Consider the following 25,372-nt stretch of genomic DNA (forward strand, 5'->3'; position numbering starts at 1 on the left):
GATAAGTCGACCAAAAAAGAAAACCTTCCGGTGGACAAAGTAAAACACACAACCGTCAGTACTGAAAGGAAATCAATTTCCAATTTGAAACAATCCTACAGCAGTACTGAAAGAAAGCAAATTTCCAACTTGAAACAGTCCACCAGTACTGAACGAACCAAACCAATTTCCTCCAATATGAAACAATCTACTACCATCAGCAGTACTGAGAGAAAACCAATTTCCAATTTGAAACAATCCATCAGTACTGAAAGAAAATCAATTTCCAATCTCAAACAGTCTACCTCAAAAATAAGTTCTTCCATGCACAGTTACATGCGACCTACTCTTTCCCATAATCTAAAGACTGCTACACACGAAAAAGTTGATCTCAACTATTTAACCAGTAGCAAGCAATTCAAGTCCGCTAGAGAAAGTTCTTCTGAATCCTTGAGCATGGTTTCTGTCAAAGTTAGACCTGCTATAGGCCAAGTGAAGAAAAACTCTACCGACAAAAGTATCAGTGGAAGTAGAAATGACCTAAGTATTGTACAGAAATCAAAGCAAGAAATTACCAAAAAGAAACCTCTAGAAAACAACATTACTACCGAAGCGATTTCCAAATCAAGTTCTTTGGACAATAAGCAAACACTTGTCGAAAGAAAACGAATATCGAATTTAACACAAAGCGAAAGGACCAAAAAGTCATCTATTGTTCGAAATAATTTACAGAAATCCAATACTATCATCAAAGAATCCTCCAAAACTATAACCGAAACAGCAGTTACTGAAAAGAAAGAAGTTCCAAAACTAATACGTTCTCAGTCAAAAATTAAGCCGACAAATGTACAAAATAATGACCAAAAAAATGTGATAAAAAAGAATACAAGTATTAATAGGGTTAAGAAGGTAGACAACAAGGCGACGAGTAATCAGACACAAACTAGTAGTAAAACTGAGTTAAAAAGTTCAAAGCAAATTTCAGTTAGCAGTAAGTTTATTCAAAATGATACAAATAAAACAAAAGCAAGTCCAATTTCCACACCAAAAGTCATCAAAGACAAACTGAATAAAAATTTAAAAATCGTTCAAAGTAATATACCGAAACAAGTACCAAAAAAGAATTCTTCAGCTAAAGTTGAACCAAAACCTATCGTTAAAGAACTTGAATATGACACCTTTTCAAACTCATCAAATAATGGCAAACAAATGGTAACAAGTGAGGTATTTACCAAAACTTTTGGCAGTAGTAAGCCATTGGAAGTAATATTCCAAAAACCCTCATTCACTGATGTTGATTCAATATTGGAGAGGAAAAACAGCGATTGTCGAAATAATGAATTTGAAGTTAGTTTTATTGATACAACTGATTCGAGTTTATCGGATTCGGTTGCGCTATCTATATTCACCCTCGAACATGACAGGCTTCATTTAATAAGTCCTGGATCGCCAAAGCCAACAAAAGATCCATTGTTATTGATGGAGGAAGAAATAGAAAAGAGACGCCTTGACGTTATCATTGATGAGCATGGAATGGTTTCATTTAGAGACACATCTGAATTTTCTGCTGGCAAAATCAAGGATAACAAAGAAGATCAGCCTTCATTTACTCAAGGTAATGTTTAGAATGTAAAAATTTAGTGTTATTATTAAGTAGTTTTAATAGTCGTCTATAGTGCCTTTGCTCGATATACCTAATGAACCTTACTTTTGTATTAAACATAATTGTTATGATGCTTGAAAGGTTAGTGTTTGTCATATTGTCGATACATGCCATTTCCCAGAATTTAATTTAAGTAGTTTTATGTAATGTATATGTATTAATAAATTACACAGCCACACAAAAAAAAAGTTCTGACCTTTGGTTGCGACTATGTTTTTCATATAGTTTTTGGGCATAAAATAGGGCAAAATTGACTTCGAATCTGGATTCAGCGACCCAAAAACTATATGATTAACATATTCGCACATCCAGATCGTGACATTTTTTGAGTTTATCTCGAAAACCTGACGTGATGGGGCAAAACGGACTTCGGTTTCGGTTTCAGCGACCCAAAAACTATATGAAAAACATAATCGCAACCCCAGGTCAGAGTTTTTTTTTTTTTGGTGGCTGTGTTATATATAAAATTAAATAGTTCCTTCTTCTTGGTTGCATTTAAAATTGAAATGATTAAAGTTAAAGAGTATCAACTAAATATGCGTTCAAAACTAGGTTACCCTTATTATCGCGGCTTACGGAAATAATTTTCTCTCCTATTAACTCTTGAAAATTGACAGCAAATAAGCTTTTTATTTTGAATTTCGAAAATTGACAGCAAACAAGCTTTTTTTGCGAATTACTCGTAATCTTACAATATATGGTAATTTACTAATATAATAATTCATTCAAAATCTAATTGGGCTTTTTAAGCATTTGCCTTTGTCGTTTTTACTTTTTTAAGACCTATACTAACGGTACCTGCCATATAACGGAAATGGAAAAGTAGTTTTTTTTTTCGAAAACAGATGTAACGATTTTGATTAAAATTTTTGCTTGAAAAATCAATTTTTTGAAAACGGGTTAGTGAAATATTTCGAAATTTCGTTATTAAGTGTTACTTGATTATTTCTTCAGAATCGCATGCCATTTTTTTTTTGATGTTAGATAATTTTTAGATATAAAAAACTATTTTTCTAAAAATTCCTCTTCAAACAAAAAAATTTGTGATCAAAATCACTAAAAAACGGTGTTTCATCTTATATAAAAATAGATTTTATAGATTTGTTTACATTAACAGAAATAATGCTTTAATAAAATCAAATTATAATTTTTCATAATTTTTCTTCATGAAAAGCTTAAATATAAGAGCTATTTTTATCATAAGAACAAGTACGTGCGACTTCAGTCGTGCATTTTATTTTTTTCTTAATTAAAGTAGAAATAACACGATAAACAAACACAACAACATTATCGCATTGTTGTTGTTTTCAACTTATTCGAGTTAGAAATGACAACTTCAAGTTAGAATTTGACATCTAGCTAGAAAGCCCAATAGGCGGTGTTCACGTTGGACTCACTCCGACGATTCATTTATAGAGACGTCAAAATCAGCCAAAGGGATGGTCTACAACCAAGCCTGGGATGGTCTACAACCAAGGTTAACAGAATACAAGGTAATACTCAGATTTTCTTCATCCTGTCTCTTTCTATTTTTGTGGCGTCATCTCTGTTTTATCTAATTTTTTTTTGTATGAAGTAACCATAGATTAAACATACGAAAGATTTCGTTCTTGGAACAGAATCTTTCGTGTTGTATTTTTGCTTTCCATAGATAAACCATTCAAGTATGACTGCCTTTAATCTGTAAGGCAGTGTTCACATTCGACTTATAATACATGTGACGTCTTCAAAACGGCGGATGTATATTACCTTGTATTCTGTATATCCTTACCTACAACTTCACTTGGTTCAAGCTAGAATTATTCATATTTTTGTCTTGAGATGTCATAAATTAAATATGCATGTGTTAATTTTTTAGCGTTAAAACTGCAGATTACAGTTTTGAATGCACTATTATGTTATTGGTTAGCACTCTGGTTGTAACTTAACTAGATACAAACTAAACAAAAAATAATAAAAACTTCAGCAAATGTTGACGTTTTTAAACGTCAATTTTCACAAAATAGCTGTTATTAAAACTGAAGTGCGTTCTTTTATTCGCCGATGTTAACTATTGTTAACAATAGATAACTTTCATCGTTCCTAAATGAGAAAAAAGTTACGAAATGTAACATCGTGACGTCACAAAATCGTTCCTAAATCCAATGTTGAAGTGTCAAAAAGTTACACTTTGTAACTTTTTCCAACTCAGCTTCTGGACTTGAGTTTCAATGTTAATCTGTCAAACACAACTTTATAGGGAAGAGAGGGAAAGATGTGAGAAGAGAATTTTTTGTTTTTTTTTTTCATATTTGAAATTATTTAATGCATATTTTTGTTTCAAATTGCTTAGAATTCAATTTAAATGAATTATTTCAGTACCAAATTAATTCCTTCTTATTTATTCATTCATAAAATTGATCTCAAAAAATTTTGTTTTGACAGATCAACAAAATGTAACATTAGTCGTTCCTAAATCAAAGTTGAAATTTTCTATCAAAATCTATCTAACTATATTTTTGACACAACAACCAAAGTTAACTTTATTTAATAAAAGAACGGGCCACTGGCATTGCATTCATACAATAGAAAAATTGAGCATATGTTCTGATCATTTTTGGTTCAATTGTTGGGTTTTTACAAATCATTTAGGAACGCTTTATTGTTAGATATTGTTAAACTGTCAAACCGCCAGCAAAAATTTTTTTGAGAATATTTTTATTTCCATTATTTTAACAAAAAATCATGTTTTTTATTCAAAATAAATTCTCTCGCATCAAATAAATACAAAACTCTCTTTTTAATTTAATGTTTTCCTCTTATTTCCAAAATAAAAAAAATTTGTGAGTTTGTTTTGTAAACAAAACATCCACTTTGACAGATCAACAATCTCATAAGTGTTCAACTCACATCATGGAGGTGAGTTGGAAATAGTTACGATTTGTAACTATTTGACACTTGAAAACGAGTTTAGGAACGATGTTCATTTGTCAAATAGTTACAAATCGTAACTATTTTGTAGTTTAGGAACGACAAAAGTTAACGATAGTTAACAATAGTTGACTATTGTTAGAAAAAAACGCACCTTTGTGATTCTGTTATGTTTTTTAGTGTCACTTTGTGTAAGAATTCATAACACATGAAACCGTCAACAATAAAAGTGACAGTTTGTTGTTTATCAAAACATCGATATGTTTTTGATAAAGTTTGTCTTGATAGATAATGAAAAATCAAATTTTTTTGACGCATTTGTTTTATTTTAAACACGTTTTTCATATAATTTTTGACGTAAGAGTATTTTTTTTGACATTTGAAGCAACGACAATGACATTCTTCTTTCCACATTGATTTGTAATCGCTGACAATTGACATGTTTGCGTATTGGGCTTTTAAGCCAAACGTCAGTGTCGAAGAAAAAAGCCTTTTGACATTTCAATTCTGAGGAAAACTGGCGTATTCCTTTGTTTTCCTCAGAATTGATTTGATTTGATTGGTTGGTTTTTTCTTTTACTTCTTTAATAAACAGTTATGATAGAAAGGAAAAAGACAAAGACAGATTGCTTAAAAGCCCAATACAAGAATGTTGAGATAGAAGACTTAAATTAAATTTGTTTTAAATGCAACTATGTAGGCACCTGTTTCCAATGCGTAACTTCAAGTAAAGTAAATAAACTGGAGTATAAAATAAAAGTAAGGATGCGTTCATAAATACAAACTTTAAATATTCTAAATTTTCACAATTTTATGCAAACTGTTTATTTACCTGTTCTTGAGTATGCAATCTAAATTATTAGAGCCCAGTTTTATCAAATTGTATATTATTTAAATATTTTTTAAGAAAAACAACAAAAATGTCTGAAATACCAACAATTTCGGTAACAAAAGATGAAGAGAACGAGGATGATCATATGGAAAATGGTGATTTCGATCACAGTGGTATGAGTGGAGCCCTAACTGATATTGAAGACATGGACAGTAATGATGAAGAAGATTTCGGTAAACAATATCTCAAAAGTGGTAATAACAGTAGAAGAGCTACAGCTACCGATATTGAAGATTATAATGATTCTGGATCTGAAGATGAAGAAAGTAAACAATATCCAGTTTTAATGTTATCTCTTCAAGAATTTCTTAACCATGGAATCATGGAAGAAAGAACTTCTGACAAGCGTTTAGATGGAACATGTGAAATGAAAGAAGGCCAATTGTTGGGTTTAGAAATGTTTGATAAAGCAGATGATTGTCCAACAGATAATGACAATTATAGCATTTCTTCTGATGACGAACAGTATGAAGAAAAGTCTGTATGTGTTGATTTGTCACAAATGCATTTGGAAAATGTAAATACTGAAGATCATGCAGAAAAAGTTGATGATGAATCAGATGAAGAATTTTCTAGAAGTGATTGTATTGATTATTTCAATGGAGCTACCGGTGGATGTGTTTCCGAAGATGAAGTTCTTGAAATGTCTGGAAATGAAGAAGAAATGGTTGTTGCTATAAGTAGCTCAGATGAAGATGACGATCCACCAGAATACTATCCCACTATTAACGTTAAGTTTACATCAAAAGGCAAAAAAGGAAAAAGGGAAGCTGTCAAATTGATGACAGCAAATTTTCTCCAAGTTTCAGCAAACTGTGAAGAGTCATTGACAGATATCGAAAAAATCGATCTTTCTGCTGCTGAAGATAGTGGTGATGATGATAATTCCATTCCCATTGCTAGAGCAGTAGTACTTGACTCAACTGAGAATTCAAATACAGACTTGGAAGATATGAATTTGAGTGAAAATATAAAATCTTCAGATGAATTTGAAAACTACAATCTTCCACCACCACATCGAGAAATGGTGCTAATTCAAGAAGATAAAAACGGCGATCCGATTACAAATGTTTTGGCAATGGAAAATGACTTTCACTTTGGACTAACAGATGGCAACCATGATGATTTTTTGACAGATGTTGAAGATATTTCAAGTGCTTTGGATGACATGAATGATTTTTCAACAAAAGAAGTGACAGATTTGGGACCAGTTTTTGAAAATGAAATTTTACAATCATCTGAAAATGTCAGAACATCTTCAATATCCAAACGAAATGATTATTTAGAAAATTTAACTGATACAGAAGAAATTTTCATGTCTGGGTCGGTGCGTAGGAAAAAGAATAAATTGAAAACTCAAAAGTCAAAATCTAAACAAAATAGTTTACATGTAAATGCGAGAAGAGATTCTATGGAAAATTGTGAATCGGATGAATCAAATATTTCTTCTAGAAATCAAGAACATCAGCCACATAGTTCAAGCGAAATATACAATAATGAGAGTTTTACTGTTGTCCATGAAAAATGTATCAATATGTTCAATGTGCAGAAGGAAAAGAATTACATTAAAGGATTGAAGGAATGCTCTGAAACGCATACCGATGTTGAGTATGTTGAAGTTGATCCAATTAAAGAAAATGAGTGAAATGATTTTCTATAATAAAACTAGTAAGAGAATTTTTTATTTTCAGTATATTAGTAAGTTTGTGAGTCGCTGTAAACATTGTATATAGAAATTAATTGCTAGTGATCGGTATATAGGTAAATGTAATTATATTGAAAACTATTGAATGCACATCATTAATCCTTATTTAAAAAAAAAATTAATAAAATTATAAATTATACTTTTACTTAACAACGATATTTTTGACATTTCGGATCCGAGGTCAAAATGACGTTTTGATGACAGTTTTATCGTGACAATCCCCCGGATCAACTTGGGCCATCTGAACTTTGAAATTTTTAGAGACTCTGATTGGTCAGATGTCAAAGTAAGTTGACATTTAGGGATATTTGGTTCTGTACAAGAGCCTCTAAAAATTCAGTACTTTAATTCAGGTATCATGCGTTGAATACGGGGAATAACATTTTATTTTCATGTTGCATGAACCAGTTTTAAAGTCATATCAAATTTAAATTTTATCGCAAACTTTATAGTGAATCAAATATTAAAGAACTCAAGAAATGGATCCGGTGATATCTAAACATTTGACAGAAGTCAGCATTTTCTAAACGCGCCCTTAATTCGTTTAAAAAGAGATGTCCTTTATTAAAGAAATGTGTTTCCACTTTTCAAACTTTCATGCGTCAGTCAATCTGTTAAGCTTGACGGATGGGAGGCAAAAGGGATTAACGGAACAGTCCATAGAATGCATGGCGTGCGTTACGCCGAAGTTTTGAACTGACAACCCGACAAAATACACACGTTCTTATGACACGCGACGGAAAAAGTAGCTAAACTTTTCACTTTTCCATCCGGCAGATCCGTTGATCCGTCGGTTGTCAAATATCGATGAGTGCGATTTTCGTTTTCTCAGCGCACATGGGTTAATTTCAGTTCTCAGAACTTTGTTCTTTTTTTCTAATTGTAACTAAAAAATTGAATGTTCGGCTACTTTTTCCGTCATATCCGTCGCTTTGGATCAGTTTTCATAAGAACGCTTCGTAACGCACGTGACGTGCCGCGATGACGTTTTTCCCGTATTGTCACTGCACAGTGACGCATACTCTCAATTTTACTGTGAGTAATGTTGAATTAAATTACTGCGGCATCGTGCGGCAAAAAACGCATGTGTGTACCAGGCTGCGTCAATTTACTGCTGTTGCGGTGACGCTGCGTCAATTTACCGCTCGTTCTCGCGTTTTTCAATTTGCAAATACCTATTTATATTTATTAAGTAGGTTATTGTATATACAAACCTTTTTTTTCTAAATCAAAGGTATGCACTTTATAAATGTAAAAGGTTCACTAATATTTGTCCATTAATGTAAAAAAAAAAAAACAAATCTCTGGCTTACACAATTGCTTCTAACTTCTTCAAAATTTAGAACATTAGACTAAAATTTTCTTTATTTTCTCATTTTGCATTTACAGACTCTGAAGCTAAAGAAACAATAAAGGCAGTTATTAATTATGAAGAAGAACAAAAAACAATCCAACCAACAAGCAACGATATTGAAGCCCCTGATGATGATGGTAAGTTTTGTTGTAAAAGCTTATTGTTTGTTGGCTGATGTAGTCATTCATTTTCGCAATGTTTTTTATATAAATTAAATTAATTTCACATCTATCATGCTATGTGTTTTTTATTGTAATTGGTCAAAGTTGAATTAAAAAAAAAAAAAAGAAATTGACTTATTCAACTATTTATTGAGTAGTTTAATTGCTGTGAGTTTTTTTACACATTTGTTTATTTGTTAAATCGTACAAAAACACAACACATTTTTCAATAATTGCACTACCAGTGAAATACATACACATCTATTTTGTAATAAATTAAACTGCGGCTTAAGTGAAAGTCCTTATTAGTTTAGGTAACTATTTGGGTTTCTTAAAAGTAAAACTGAAGTTTAAACCCAGGTTAAATTTAAAGATAACTACACGGAGAAAAAGACCACCTAAAAAAAAGCGGATGCCACCTTAAAATAAGCGGGTTTCTGCATTGTTTTTTTTTTGCTAAGATGAATTCGTCGGTAAATAAGGTGACAAATCATCTTATTTTTTGAATGCGCAAATAAGACGATCTTCCATTTAATTTAAGCGAGAGATCATGTTATTTCTAGTGGAAACATTTTAAAACGAATTGGCAGCCACTGGGTCAATAGGCGAGTGCCTTACCGTTACCATTGTGCTATCTCACTGTTGGAAATAAGTATGATAAACTGCAACTAAAGCTAAAGTGTGACTATAATTTTAAAATTTTTATTTTTTGCCGGTTTTTTAAGATTCAAAATTAAAAATGAAGTTCACCTTAAATTAAGGTGGAGTCCACTTATTTTAAGCGGGAATCGTTTTGTTTCAAGGTGGTGGGATTTCAGGTGGGCATCATGTTTTAAGGTGACCTTTTTTCTCCGTTTATGAATGAATACGCCCGATTAGGTTATATTCATAAGGATTTACTAAAATCGTAACTTCTATAAGTCCACTGTTTAAACCAAAAAAAGTTTTAAGTAAACTCACTTGCTACTCATAGACGTTTTCTTTGCTATGTTTATCAAAACTCGGGTTGATTGAAAAAATTGCCTTTGCTTTTTCTCAAAAAGAGGTCTGCAAAAGTTTAGAATTTATATTTCAAGTTCACAAGCTAACAATTTTGCTTTCGAGTTTTGCTATTGTTACCTTAAAAGGTCCTATACCACCTACGCACAGTGGTACTGGTTTCTAAGAAGGGCGGCCATAGGAGATTATGGTTAGGATAGCAACAAAATATACTTGAATATGTGTGAGAATATATTTTTTTAGCAATAAAAAAGAATAATTTCAATGAAAAACAATTGATTGATAAAGAAATCTTGTATACATTTAATAACAAAATGTAAAAAGAAGCCTTGAATCAACATACAAACAAATGATTAGTTATTTTTTTAAATTATTTATTTGTTTTTTTTTTTCAATTTCAGTCATAATTTTTATGTTACATTTCAGATTTAAAGCTTGCTTAATATGATATATTTTTATAAAAATATGTACATAGTGGAGTCAAATTAGCTTTATACCTCGGAATCCAGGGAAAGTCGATGCATCTGAAAAACGAGTATAGGGCTGCATTATAATAGGGTCAAATAAGAAAGTTAAAAAAAAAATTTCACCGCTCTCGATTACAACAGTTTTTATAGACCGTTTACTGTCATTCCGTATGCAAGCGTCAATCGGAATTGCTGTCTCATTTTAGATTTTGATCAAACTTTGTAGGGATGTTCTCTAGGACTGTAAGGAAGCAAATCCATGATGATTTAATTTTAAGTTGCGTGGTTTCCCCGCTACCCGCATTCGAACTTTTTCAGAAGGTCATTTTTATGTTATTATAGCTTTGCGTCTACTAAAGATATCTTTTTGTTTGAAACGCCATGTTAAAGCTTAAGAGTAGTAATTTTTGAATATATATTAAAAAATTACGTAATAATTATCCCTGAATTAAAAATAATTTTTGAAAAACTGGTAATTTTGCTGATTTTTCATGGTTTTTGACTGGCTCCAGAACCTTGGCTATTATATGTAGGAAGCTTATACTTACCAAATATTAAATATAGATATTTTTCAACAAAATAAATCTAAAATGAACTCGATGGCTGTACTCCTTATGCAAAAATTTTAAGTTCAAAGTTTTGAGTTTTTTGAAAAAATATTTTTTTATACTATGATTTTTTACGATTTGACTAAAGATAGAAACATGAAACTAACAGTGTGTTAAGTTGAAACTTTTAACTTTAAGTCCTCTAAATAAAATTGTGTTATTTTCATATCTTCTTAGTGTACCGCTTGTTTGAAAATTCGCAAAAATGCTAAAAAGCCAAAAAAAACCTACTTAAGGCTATGATTGCACTATGTTTGACATAAGATAGAAGCATGAAATTAATAGTATATTTAGTTCGTACTCTTAGCTTAACACACTGTAAGTTTCACATTTCTTCGTTTAGTCAAATCGTAGAAAATGACAGTATAAAAATTAGCTTTTTTAAAATACTCTATACTTTGAACTTAAAATTTTTGCATAAGGAGTACAGCCATCGAGTTCATTTTAGATTTATTTTGTTGAAAAATATCTATATTTAATATTTGGTAAGTATAAGCTTCCTACATATAATAGCCAAGGTTCTGGAGCCAGTCAAAAACCATGAAAAATCAGCAAAATTACCAGTTTTTCAAAAATTATTTTTAATTCAGGGATAATTATTACGTAATTTTTTAATATATATTCAAAAATTACTACTCTTAAGCTTTAACATGGCGTTTCAAACAAAAAGATATCTTTAGTAGACGCAAAGCTATAATAACATAAAAATGACCTTCTGAAAAAGTTCGAATGCGGGTAGCGGGGAAACCACGCAACTTAAAATTAAATCATCATGGATTTGCTTCCTTACAGTCCTAGAGAACATCCCTACAAAGTTTGATCAAAATCTAAAATGAGACAGCAATTCCGATTGACGCTTGCATACGGAATGACAGTTAACGGTCCATAAAAACTGTTGTAATCGAGAGCGGTGAAATTTTTTTTTTTAACTTTCTTATTTGACCCTTTTATAATGCAGCCCTATACTCGTTTTTCAGATGCATCGACTTTCCCTGGATTCCGAGATTTTACAAATTTTATGTCTAATTTGACTCGACTAACAAAAACTTAAGGAAAACATAAAAATTCAAAAAAAGAAAAAATTATTTGAAACATTTTTAAATATGAGAAATATGGGTAAAATTGAAACAGTGAGTGTGAAAGAGTCAGTCGTAGCCCGTCGCACTTATTCGCAGACAGATTCAATTGTTTCAGAAACTACACATGCTAGAGAAAATTTATGTATATGAATCATGTATTTATATTGATGACAACATAGTTAAAAGTTTCGTTAAAGTGAGAAGAAAAACAAAAGTATGGAATTTGAACCTGTCCTTTTCTAGTCTGTTTTTTATTGAAAATTTTAAATAAAATAGAATTGTAAACTCTTTAAATATAGTACATACCTTCAACTTTAAGTTCCATAACAACAAAAAAACTTTAAAAATAATTTTAACCGAAAAATACACTTAAAAGTTTAAGTTGATTCGGGACCAAAAATAAAGCTTGAAACCAGACTTTTTTCGACAACTTTTCATGGTCGATATGAAAAGTTCCGTTATTTTCTCAAAATTTCTGTTACGCCATCTTAAAGAATAGGCTATTTATAACATATATAACGAAAAATGACGTCATTATATTGACATCGATATTTCGGCCTATGGCCTACTACGGAACCACTGTGCTACGTATTGTGCAAATCAGCGCTGATATAATTCTTCTAGGAAAATTTTCTGGAGTTTTTTTATAAAATCTTTATAGGTGCAAAGAAAATATTCTCTTAAGACATATACTATAATGTTTAGAAGTGTTTTTCCCCATAAGAATCTGAGGAAAAGCTTGCTTCTATAACGTTTTACCAATATGCTAACCCTATTTTTATATAAAGTAATTTCATTCACTCTAAAGTGAACTGTTATGGCCAGTAGGTATAAATTGTCCGATATTATGTACAATAAATATTCTCTAGTACGCTAATAGGAACGAATAACACTATTAGAGTCTGCTTCTTTTATGCTATAGGAGTAGAAAAAAGGTCGCATTTATACTTTGGATTTTTATAGAAATTTTACCCGGGTAAAATTAATCATAGTTAATCGTAGCGAGATACTTTTCTAAATTATTATTATAGAAGCAAGTGCCCTTACGGCGTAAACTTATTTTTGGCCGACAAAATGTTGAAATAAAATCATGTAGTTTTAATAAACAGAATACTTTACTAACTGTTGATAAAAAGAGTAACATCGAAATACTTTCATAAACAAAGTACACCACTGATGCACTGTAAAAATTAAAGTAGTAGTTCAATCTACAGTTTCAAATTGGTAGAAAAATAGCAAACTTAAGGATAATAAAAACAAAACTGTGTCGTTTTTTAGAATTATATTTTTATTTAGTTTTTTTTTTTTAGTTTTTAACGTCTTTAGTGTTAAACACCATTTTAAGAGAATGATAAATGTTAATTAACAATTATTTAGTATTATTAAAATATAAGATATTTAAAAAAAAATCCAAATTGGTTCGTGCATACTTCCTCCTTTGGTGTAAAGTCTAATAGCGTGGATAAAGGATTATAAATGTCAGTGCATAAATTGTCCTAAGAAAAGCGACTTCTAAATTAAAGAAAAAATGAAGAAAAGTCAATTTTTATAATCAAAAATAAAATAAAAAATCCATTAAATCAAAAATGCAGAATTGGAGTTTTGAGTTTCAAAAGCGTAAAATCATAAATAAATAAGAAGAAAAAAAAAGTTTTTTTTACCAGTGCAAATGATTAAAAAAAAATGTTTTCGGAAAATTTAGGATTAGGGGTATAAAGCAAACAATCGACTTTATCGCAGCAGACTATCAGAATTAGGATAAGAGAGAGAAAAAATTTTGCTGGGCGAAAAGCGGGATTTTAAAGATTTCTGAAAAATGTACCAATGCTATCGTTATGTAAAAGTTGAAGAAAATGAAAAGATCTTTTATTTAAATCATTTTTAACATAACCTCAAAAATATTGGCAAAAATATCAAAAAGAAGCTGAGTGGGAATCGAACCCAAACCTCTGGGTCCATAGTCCATCGCACCCAGGGTATAAAGTTGGACTTTATTTTATTCATGAAAATATCAAAACATTATTTGTGTATGGAGAATTTCATGAATAAGTTCTAACGAACAAAGGGTCCGCCATTTGTTTGTAGTTTTATCTTTTATGGTCTTAGTCTAAGAGTTGATTAAGTGTCCATCCCATGGTAATGATATTTTCTAAAACCTACGCTGAAATGGTTTGGTTCATCCAAAAATCTTTATTTATGAAAAAAGAAAATTTTCAAGTTACTATTTGGATAAGCTTTGCTTACAAAAGACAGACTTGCATTAAATATGTCTTCCACCTTAATGGTTAATTTAGAAGTAATCCGGTAAGATTATTTCGGGAAGTATATATTAAAAATAGAAACGTGCTTTCTCATTCACGAGTTAGTACCTTCTACCCTTTATCGCAGGTTGTGGGTAGTTTTAGATTTTAAACCAACTGTCTGCTGTCTGTTTCTATTTTTTGAGCTATATGTTCAGACAAAATTAAAGAATAAAACTCATACCTACACACAAACACATGACATACGTACTACACATTTGAACAGAATATTTACAAAATGACTATCTCCGTTGACAGAGTAAATTTAAAACAATATTTCACCAATTAATGTAAGGTTACAATGATAAAAACTAAATTTTTGAAAGCAACGACATTTTTGAACTTATGACTTCATAAGCCCTAAGATAAACATCTTCAATAGATAACAACAAAAATTCTTTAAATTCAGACTTATGGTCAAAACCTAGATCCGTTAAAATAAAAATCTTACAAACATTCGTTTTCATTTTTCAAATCATCAATTTTCTTCAGCTTTTTCACTCATTGCATGTGTTCAAATTTGTTGTCATTCGCATTTGTTTTATATCACTCATCACACTTATCTTTGTTAAACCTTTTTTAATTCTTGCTTATGTAAGTTCTATCTATATGAGCTAGTACAACAAACAAAAAATCTATTTCAGAACATGAAATGGATATTATCCGCAAGGAAGCTACGATTCTAATAAAAAACGTCCTTGAAGAAAGTGTTAATATTATAAACAATCGACAACAAACCGAAACAACAGATTATGATAGTCAAAATTTAATTAATTCAAAAATGGAAATATCCATATCCGAAAGCAGTGAAACTGAATCAAAGTCTAAAATTTCAAACGATGATGATAATTACCCATCAATTGGTGAAAATATTAATTCAAATCAATTAATAACAAAGAAGTCTGAAGAAATTACTTCAACAGACATTAAAGGTAAAACAATAAACAAACAAATTTTGCGTTAAAGTAATTTCTTGGTAATTTTGTAACCTATATTAATTATGTAGTCTTACCACCAACAACATCCTACAACAACAACATTACCCGTAAAGAACAAAGAGTTGAGAAAAAATTCCAAAAAATCTCATCTCAAGTCGAAAATATTGATAAGAGTGTCGAGAGTTTCGATCAAACCTTTGATTCTTTGGTACATGAAGATGAAATAAGTAGTTTGCATCAAGACTTTTCAAAAATAAGTTGGAACGAAAGTGTTTCGGCGACGACAAGTACCATAGCAGACATTGAACAAAGTACACCAGACACTGATATTCAGGATTTTCTAACAGGTATGTTTGCATTAACTCCAGCTCACTGTTGATAAATAGTTATTTCAGAGGTAGAATAGTTGAGCTCAGATTGCATACATTTTGAACAAAAAAATAATCAAAAAAATAATTATAATCCATATGGCATGATAGATTTGAAAAAAAAAAACTCCTTTCTGCTTTGTGCATTTGAATTTGTTTGTTTTGAATTTATAACTCCCCCTAATACAAATTACCCTCTTTCCACACTTTTTGTTTTTAGACACAGGAGAAGAAAACATCCAACGCGGTATCAGTGAGGAAATGCCCATTGAAATGAATGTCATGGAACTTGACAGTGCACCGCGACCAACACCACGTACATGTTTACCACCACCATCAACTTCGGTAGAAATTTCTCAAGAAACGTCAACTCAAATAGAAGAAGAAGAAGAAGATCTTCGAAAAGAGGCACCACCAGTACCTCAACCTAGAAAGCAGATAAATGTTGTAACTTCTTCAACAGAAGTTACTAGTAAATTCTTAGATCAATCTGATCCAAAAGATTCAGATCAATCATTGCACGAAATAGAAGAAGATTCTGCAAGATTAGATACTTTTTCAGCTGAACAAGAAGAAGATCTTCAATCTTCTGACAAGCCAGAACAAAAATTAAGTTTAGATCATGATATTGAAGATCAGTCACTAATTGACACCGAAAATCTTCCCATCGAACATGTAACTATTCAAAATGGAGAAAGTTTAAGTTCTTTGAATAGAGTTTCATTTCAAGAAGACTACGATCACACAACATCACATTCCATAGAATCATCGAAGATATCACTATCTTCACCAAGACATATTAAATTAGATACTTTTTCATCAGAACAAATTGATTCAACTAAGGAATTGTTAGAAGACTACCATTTAACATCGGAATTAAATATTTCCCGTAAGAGTTCCTTGGATCCTTCGGCAAGTAGTTTCAAAAGATCTCCTAGTTTATCGGATTCAATGACCAAACTTGTCGGTGTGGATTCATTTGAGGATGATAAGTCTGAACGAAGTGGCGATAAAGATGATGAGCCACAAATTGGTTTCTATATTGGAGAGTCTAGCACGAATTTGATAGTTAAATCGAAGTCTCCACAATATGATGAAGAACCTGAAAGAATTGAAGATAGTTTATTGAAAGCTGCTGCTGCTACTGATTTGGAAGAGAAGGAACCTGAAGAAGAAGTGATTTCTGTTAAAGAAGAATCAAAATCGGAATCTGATTTTAGTCCTTCAGCGGTTGTTCGACAAGGTTCCGAGACTCGAAATGATATTCTAGAAATTGAAAGTGAATCACAGAAAACTGTTATCGATGGGATAAAAGAACCCTTGGAACAGATAACAGCTGTTAAAGAATCCAAAGAAACATCTTTACTGGACGAAGAAATTTCAGCTGTAAGTGAATCAAAAGTTACATCTTTACCGATGATGGAAGAAATACAAGAGTTTGATCTTCAAAAACCAACTACTGCTGAAATAATACCATCAACTCTTGGTGAACGAAAAGAATCAACTTTATTAGATGAAGAAGAATCAGTCTCCGAAAAAACTGTTGACGAACCAGAAGATATTCACCAATTACACAAAACAGAACAACAACCACAAAGCAAAGCTTCAAAATTGGATCTTCTATTAGAAAAAAGTGAACTTGAGCTCTCCGAAAAACTGTGTACTTTACCCGGAGGTGTAATCAAATCCGTTGATCCTATTGAAACTTTAAAGACCGAAATACAGCTGCCTGATAAACTTTTAGTCGAACGAACATTGGAAGAAGTTGAAATGTCATTAGACGCCGCAAAAGAAGAGCTTATTCAAGTAGTTCGTGATGGAAAAGCTATTAAAGAATCACCATCAGAATTTGAATTTAAAAATATTTCCCACTCAAAGCTACACATGGATGAAGGAGATGATAAATGTGAAAGTCTAATAGCTCCAACAGTGCTTGATGATATTCAAGAATCAAGCGATTTGCTTGAAGATGGTGGTCATGATGATGTAAAAGTTGAAGGTTCTGAAAAACTTGTCGAAGTTACTGATCAAAGTGTTGTTGAGAAGCCCTTGAGTCCGATAAATAATAGATGGTCTTTACACGAAGTCGATAACTCTAGCTCAAGTGAAAGCTACTACAAAAGCATTAGCAGACCGGGATCGTCTGATTTTGACACCGTACAGACATTCCATACTTCTTCGGAATATCAAACAGCAGTCGATGCCTCCATGTGCCGGGGATCAACAGAGTATATTAGTGCAATGGGTACCCTAGAAAGTAGTGGAAAGACAATTAGTTCACGGGAAAGTATGAAAAGTCTAAGCTCAGAAGCTTCTGGAAATTTGGGAAGCATTGATACATCAGAATTGTCTGAAACATTGGTTGCATCGCTGGGTGATCAAGATATTGAAATTGAAATCGAAAGTGAAGGTTTTGAAGCTCTTGAATTTGATAATATTATGCAGGCACATCAAGCTGAATTTGAGTCTCAGCAATCGTGTATGAAGAGATCTCAAGAAATGATATTTACAAAGGAAGAAATCACTGCCGCTGAAACTACAACTGCTGAAATGCACACTTCTAACATTCCAATTGCTGAAATTCGAACTGATGAAATCAGAAGTGTGGAAATTCCAACTGCTGAAATTCGTAGTGCGGAAATTCCAACTGCTGAAATTCCAACAACTGATTCAAAGAAACTGCCAGAAAGCAGTGTCGTAGGAAGTTTTGAATACAAAGATGATCAAATAATAGCTTCTAGCTTGGAAGAAAGTAGCATATTATCAATGTCAAGTGCATCGACAGTAAACACGGTTGTTAACAACTTTGAAGATCTCATAGGATCAGCAGGTTCATCTTCATTAGCTGGTATTGAAATGTTTGCATCATCATATGCTGCTGAAGATTCAATTTTACAATTTGATGAATCAAATTTTGTCCCTGGTGAAACTTCACAAAGTGAAATCGACCCTTTAGACAAGCCTTCAGATGAACCACGTCGTAGAGGACATAAGCGTCATGAGAGTACTTCGGTTAGCAGTGAAGTTGTTAAAAATTTACTCGAAGAAGAAACTGAAGGCGCACCAACCGAAGTTACAGAACAAAAAACTCCCACCTCTGGCAGTCTTGGAGGTGGAGACGATTGCAAAGGTAGTGAATCCGAATCCGATCATGATCCCTATGAATCAGAATATTCAAGAGCATTCAAATCTCCATCGCAGAGAAAGAAAAAGAAGGAGAAAAAACCAACAGATGCCTTAGAAGATAGTAGTCAGGAAAGTCTTGTTGGACCATTACACTTGGCTGCTCAGGTTATTATCGAAGATGCTGTCACTGAAGAACTTGAATCACAAATTATTGCTGAAGAACAAAGACGTCCATCTCAAAATATGCAAGATTATTCGAATATTCCTGATATTAAAGTGACTGAAGAAATTTCCATTGATACCGAAGAAACTGATGATTTTCCTGATAGCACTTTGTATAAAGTGAAGACTCAAGATGAATTGAATAAAGTTGAAGATACACCAATTCCACGAACTACTGAATCAGCATATTCTTTGGATGATGAACAATTTAATGTGCTTGTTCAACAGCAATATAAACAGAAACTTGCTGATTTAAATGAAGCTAGTGATTTTGATAGAGATAGGGCACCTGATTCGCCAGACTCTTTCGAAATGGTCGATCAACCTGATATAACAGATGAATTTGTAATAATCGAAGAAGTCGCTAAAGAAGCAAGTGAATTCGATGTGGAGGGTAAAAGCATAAAGATAAGTTCAAGTAAAATGGTCAAAAAACACGATGAAGAAGTTGAACAAATTTTGATCAAATCTGCTCCAGCTGCTACGAATCTAGGCTCACAAATCTTTCGCGATGACTTGAATTTCGAATTCGAAGAAAGCCCACCCTCGGTTCAGTCACAAGCTGAACAGGATTCAGATGAAATAGCAGCGAATAAGAAATGGGTCGAAATGCAATTATCCGATCATGCTGCTCAACTAAGGTATCCTTATGAATTGGAAAGGGGGGTTTTGGAAGATATTAAAGAAGAAGATGCAGAATTCGAAGTTGGAAGTAGTCGAATCAGTAGTTTTAAGGATTCATTCTCTAGTACTCCTGATTATGATGTTCTAGCTGGACGGAAATATTTCTCCAAAGCTGAAAATGATAATATTTCAATGAGTAGTCTGCAAGAGTTTGAAAGTCTTGAGCAAGCGATATCACTTGAAAATAGAAGAATCTATACTGGTTCGACAGATTCAAGCAATGGTAGCTTTACAAGACGATACACGATTAAGAATGCAGCTGGTGATGATATATCTATGTCGAGTTTGAAGGAATTCGAGGGATTGGAAAACGCCTGCATTGAAGCCCATTTAATTGAAATTAAGGCTAAGGAAGAAGCTGCATTACTTTTGTCAAGATCAGACGAATCGAATAACTCAAATAATGGTAGTGAAAGTACTCAAAATGTTGTTGTTTCGAAATTAAAAACAATAACTCTCCAATCGATACCCAAAGAAAGTGTTGAAGCTATTCTTAAGTCGAAGCTGGAAGAGTGTGAAGAAATGAAAGGAAATATAATGGAAACTTCATTAGATAGCCTTGAAATGGAGGGAGAAACGTCAAAAAATAAATTTGGTTATGAATTATCAGAGCATGGAAGTGCTGATAGTTTGGAGATTAACAAAAGTGTAGAGTTAGTTACAAGTAGTATAGACTCATTTGATATTTCGAAAGAAATTACAACCAAATCCGATGCTGATTCTCTAGAACCAATATCCAATCGAGAAAGTGTAGATTCAATTGAAGTTGAACAAAAACTACAACAACAACAACAACAGACTTCAATGATTACAAGTGAAGCCGAAAGTGCCGCACCATATACAACAGTATCGACAGTTTCTGATGAACAAATCATCCAACATACCAGTGGTAGTGAAATAATTAGCCAAACAACAACGACTACAATAACAACAAGTGTCATTACAATACCATCAAATTCAAGTCGAATATCAATGGATATGTCAAATGATTCGCTGAATTTGTGTATTGAACAAACAACAAGCTCAGCAACAAATGCAACTTATTGCAATGAAGGTGATTCGATGATGACAGATAGCATGACGAGTGTTGCATCTAGTACGTTAATTGAAGACTCTGTATTTCCTGTTTCGAGTCAATCATATGCATTGCACTCACATCACACTGATAATATATATTTTGAAGACGAATCGCCGCCTGCAAATTCAAAAACTGTAGGTACGTACAAATACATTTAAGATGGTCTAAAAAATGGGAGTTTAAAATTAGCAAAGTAATAATTAACCATAAAAAGCAGGCGCAACGATTTTGACGTTTATCAACATCAAATCAACAATCATTACAAAAAATATTTTTTAAGGCTTAAGCCTAAACAAAAAAGGTGATGGTGTAGAGTTTCCAACTTATTATTCTTTTGACAAAAGTGTCAACAATTTGTTTGGTTTGCTTTTTTTGTTTTTAGTTTTCTTACTGTCGATCGGGAAGTTTAAAAATATTGATTTTCTCATTTTTCGTTAAATGAATGAGAAGTGAAGATTTGGCATCATTTATTACCGTTTAATACAGCCTAAGACCTTCTCTTCTGTGATTACGTTGTATAGCAAAAAGAGCTCAACTCTCTTACCTTTTTAGGGTGTGCTCAGAAGTTTTGGTTTATTTTTTTTTTTATATAAAATATTCAAAGTATTCTCCAAATTCGTGAAAAAAGTCTACAAAGTCCTTTCAGATAATCCAAAAGTCCTAGAACTTACTAAATATATGAACAAAATATTTAATTCTGGAATAAATTTTTCTCAACACCAATACGGTGTCCTTTTGACGTAATAAAATAAAGGATTTGTAAATAAAAAAAAAAAATACTGGCGAACTTTATGTTGTTTAATGTACAAAAAATTGTCATAGCGTCAAGTTTTCATTGTACTGACAATCAAGTATGCATTAGCGCATATATTAGATTTAGAAAAGCTTTAAAATCACCATGTCACTTGTATCACTTTTACACCAAAAGCTTATTGATTAAAACTTCAAGTTATTATAGATGTTTGTTTACTATATGATATAATTTTCTGATCCAATTAAAACATTCCATTTCAGATGATAGCGGAAAAAAAGCTGAAACCAAGCCATAAAAAGGTTAGTATTTACAAATTGTACATAGTTCCGATAACCATACATTATAAGTTATTTCATGAACACGTCTCATAAAAGTCAGTCGTAAATTATCATCAAACGTCAAACTAAATTTTTAATTGGAAACTATCCTTATTTTAATAAAAAATTGGTGAATACAACCCTTAAACCAAAATGACCCGTTTTTTTTTTTTAGTGGAAATAAATTCGTCGGAAAACTATGTTAATCTATATTTTTTTATATAAATGTTTATTTTCGAGTATTTTTATTTATTTTTGCTTATAAAATTACTGTTCAATAAAATAACCAGAACGAATATTCAGAATTCAAAAGCAAAAAAAAAAAAAACTACTGGATCTGCCATTTTCTCCCACTTTTGACAGATGCACAGAACTGAACAGAAAAAAACACCCACTTAAAAAAAAAAAATATCAAAAAAATAAACCGATTAACATAGCGATCAGTCAAATAGAGATTTCTCTACCTACCCTATTTTCGAAGAAGAATATTCCAATGGCATCAATGGCATTTCGTGTGTTTTTATTAATTAAATTCGGCATAAAATCTTGTTGACATTTTCAGAAATACAAAAATTTTCGACAAACGAAAGAGCTGACGTTAAAACCTTGAAATAATTGTGCTATGCTGTATCTCAGTAAAAAACGATCGCATCATGACAAAACAAAAAGCATTTAAAAGCTACATTCTTCTTGTTTTAGGTTTTTATGACAAAATATTTTATTTCTAACGGTAAAATACCTTAATCGTTGGAACTGTTAAAAAACCAAAATTTTCAAATTTTTTTTACTTTTACTTTGCTAATAAAAAAGTGGGAACATTTTTTAGGATGAAATGATTATTATTTTTGGAAAGGCTTTTTATTTGGCTTTCAGATTCTTTTTGTTTTAAACTTTTACGATTTTTTTTTAGACTGCAATATCAGTCATCAAACCAAAACCCATACTTTTGACTTTGAGTATCAATATCTTAACGAATCACCTTACAGAAATTTCAAGGATAGGTTTAAAAACTTCATTCAACTCCCTGCAGAGAAATTACGCTTACTTTGTTAAAAAAAAATGTTTTATTACATTTGAGATCAATTTAGAAAAAGTATCGAAATAGGCACTTTTATGTTTTTTTAGAAAAATGTGCCGCTGTTTTATAACTATAGGTGATAAGATTAAACTGAGGCTTAATTATTGATTATGATTATTAATTAATATGCAAAGTTTCAGACTTATTCATCAAGCAGTTTTTCTGTTGTTACTTCTAAACACACTTTTAAGAGAAAAATCAAATTTTTTTTGAGTTTATTTGAACATTTTTTTAATAAATATCGTTTGAATTTTTGATAAAATAAAGAAAAATCGAAATTTTCAAAATTAGGAAAATATCCAAAAATGGTATGAAAAGTTTTTTTCAAAATTTAACTTTTTTTTAATTTATCTAAAATTTAAACGAATTTTATTAATAAAATTCTCAAATAAACTCAAAAGAATTTGATTTTTCTCATAAAAAAGTGTTTAGAAGTAAGTCATTTATAGCTAAAAGAATGTATCTTTTACTTGCTTTTTATTTTATCATGATGCGATCATATTTTACTGAGATACAGCTTATCGAAAATCACAAAAAAAACACGATTTTTTTTTGTTCCCTTAATTTTTTGGGCTAGTGTATTTAAGTAAAGTATAATATTTTTTTATATATTTAGATTTGTATTAATTGCAAGAAAATCTCTTAAATAGAAATCATTTACAAAAAATGTTATTGTAAAAAATGCTGTCTCTACAGTGAGTCTTTTTAAAATAAAAGTAGCTTAATAAAAACATGTAGCTCAACATAATGCAGAAAAACTGAAGCAGTTTTGAATATTTTTACCTTGAACTTAGTACACATCTTGGAAACATTATTCCGCACAGAAATAAGCATTGTTTTTTGAAAATATTAAAATTAGGGTATTTGTCGATTTCTAACTCAAAAACCAGTAACCTCTTATTACTTACAATTAATTTTTTTATATAATTATGAAATGATTATCGAAATAATGTATGTGTTACATGTTTTGTAAAAAATTGAGTGTTCTAAGATCAACCAGATCCCTGGTTTTGTAAAAAAAATCAAAATGATCTCCAAAAAATAAAATGGCGTCCAAATGACTCTAGGTGTACCTAGCTGTCCAAACTATGATTTTCGGCTCGTGCTCCTTAGAATTCTGAGAAATTAATAAGAACTGTGTAAGGAACGTTTCCCTTACATACAATTTACCTACATACAATTAATTTACTGCTGAAAAGCTCTTTCTAAAAAATTGTAGGAGCATACGAGTAAAATAATTTTTTTTAAATCTAAATAAAGTTGATAAACAATGGTTTATTGCAAGAATTTGGTACCCTTAGATTTATTGTTCTCATTACAAATTGAACATTAATACCAAATTTTAACACCGGACCATTATTTTCCAATATAATTTGGATATCAAAAAAATTAACTAAAATATTATAATTTTTGGGATACTATAGGAATGCCAGTCAATTTATATTTAAGCCAAACTACTGAAGTATTTTCAAATACAAAGATTCGTTTTCACCCATCATTTTCTTTATTGCTTTTGTATTTACCAACATATCTACTATGCATATATTTATAACTATCAAACAGCCTTGTTAAAAAATTTATTTCTAATATATTTGTTTTTAATTTCAGGTACTACATCATTTTACTATGAAGAACGTGAAACATAGCTTTCTTAAAGACTTTTGATACGATAAACAAGCTGCACAAGCCACACAATAACAAAAAAAAAAAAAAAATAAATAAACAATTGGAATCAATACTCTCTCGTATGAACCATGTTAATTGAAATTCCAGAATACATTTTTAATTGTTTTTATATATTATTTAATTTATTTTGTATTCTTAAATAATTGCTTAAAAATTATTAAAAAAAAAGAAAAAGAAAATTAAAACTTTATTTGTTGAGTGTTTTAAAATGATCCCTCCTTAAAATATTATTATTATTTTTTTTAAACCATAATATTAAAAAAACAAAAAAAATTATCTGCCTAATTATTTCTTTAGCTCAAATTAGTTTACTGTGTCTGAATTAGGGAAAAAAAAAAAAGAAATCAATGAGAAATCGCATTATTTTATCGCAAGTTAGTACGTTGTATACCTTTTATAAATGTTTGTTTAGAGATAATTTCTCAAATTAAAATAAATTTACACATTAAATGTTTGTCACATACACATGCGCATATATTAACCTAAAATAAATGCTTAAAAAAGTAATAGTTTGTTGAGTTTTAATTGAAAAAAATAATCCTAATTGGATATAAGTTTAAATTACCGGTAAGTATTAAGTAATGAAATCGCACTTCATAATCCGCAAAAGGAGTATAAAATCATCGAACAAAATTGAATATGCAAAATATTTATAATGCCGGAAAACTTTCCACGCAGAGTTCAAAATGTTTTTTTTTTATAAGTTTTATTGCTTTTATTTTGGGCGGAATTTTGCAAATTTTGATCCCAAGAAGACGTATTTATATTTATTGGCAAGATACCACCGTTTTAGACAACACATAGCATATTTTTTCAGGTGATTTTTTTTAGGTCCTGATTGTTTCTAATAGGTACAAAGGGAAGTGAAAAGCAGAGTTCAAAACTGTATTTTTATAAGGAAGTAAAATAACGTATTTTTTTAGAAATGTTTGGATGCAAATAACTCAGCAACCCGACGTTCAAGAATCTTTTGGTTTTCAGTTATGAATAGATCTCAAAGAGAT

The 25,372-nt window shown here is 31.0% G+C and overlaps 2 protein-coding genes across 5 annotated transcripts in view; both read left to right on the forward strand.

Annotated features, from left to right (window-relative positions):
- LOC129910799 (ankyrin-3) overlaps window positions 1-5,614 on the forward strand; it is a 97,454-nt gene extending 91,840 nt beyond the window's left edge. Inside the window, exon 19 of the mRNA XM_055988346.1 lies at window positions 5,460-5,614. Coding sequence (XP_055844321.1) covers window positions 5,460-5,500 — 41 coding nt within the window. The 3' untranslated portion in view covers window positions 5,501-5,614. The remainder of the gene's footprint in view (window positions 1-5,459) is intronic.
- The window catches only part of LOC129910797 (titin-like), a 52,566-nt gene extending 27,689 nt beyond the window's left edge, over window positions 1-24,877 (forward strand). Inside the window, exons 1-7 of one of the 4 annotated variants that reach the window (XM_055988342.1) lie at window positions 1-1,594; window positions 8,539-8,640; window positions 14,762-15,049; window positions 15,124-15,402; window positions 15,644-20,671; window positions 21,548-21,586; window positions 24,291-24,426. The exon at window positions 1-1,594 is cut by the window's left edge and continues 27,689 nt beyond it. In XM_055988342.1, coding sequence (XP_055844317.1) covers window positions 1-1,594; window positions 8,539-8,640; window positions 14,762-15,049; window positions 15,124-15,402; window positions 15,644-20,671; window positions 21,548-21,582 — 7,326 coding nt within the window. In that variant the 3' untranslated portion in view covers window positions 21,583-21,586; window positions 24,291-24,426. Of the gene's footprint in view, window positions 1,595-8,538; window positions 8,641-14,761; window positions 15,050-15,123; window positions 15,403-15,643; window positions 20,672-21,547; window positions 21,587-24,290 lie in introns of all 4 variants that reach the window. The other 3 variants (XM_055988344.1, XM_055988343.1, XM_055988345.1) reach the window with 3 other exon arrangements.
- The last annotated feature ends 495 nt before the right edge of the window (window positions 24,878-25,372 follow it).

Source organism: Episyrphus balteatus, chromosome 2 (genome assembly GCF_945859705.1).
Source record: "Episyrphus balteatus chromosome 2, idEpiBalt1.1, whole genome shotgun sequence".
Taxonomy (NCBI): Eukaryota; Metazoa; Arthropoda; class Insecta; order Diptera; family Syrphidae; genus Episyrphus; species Episyrphus balteatus.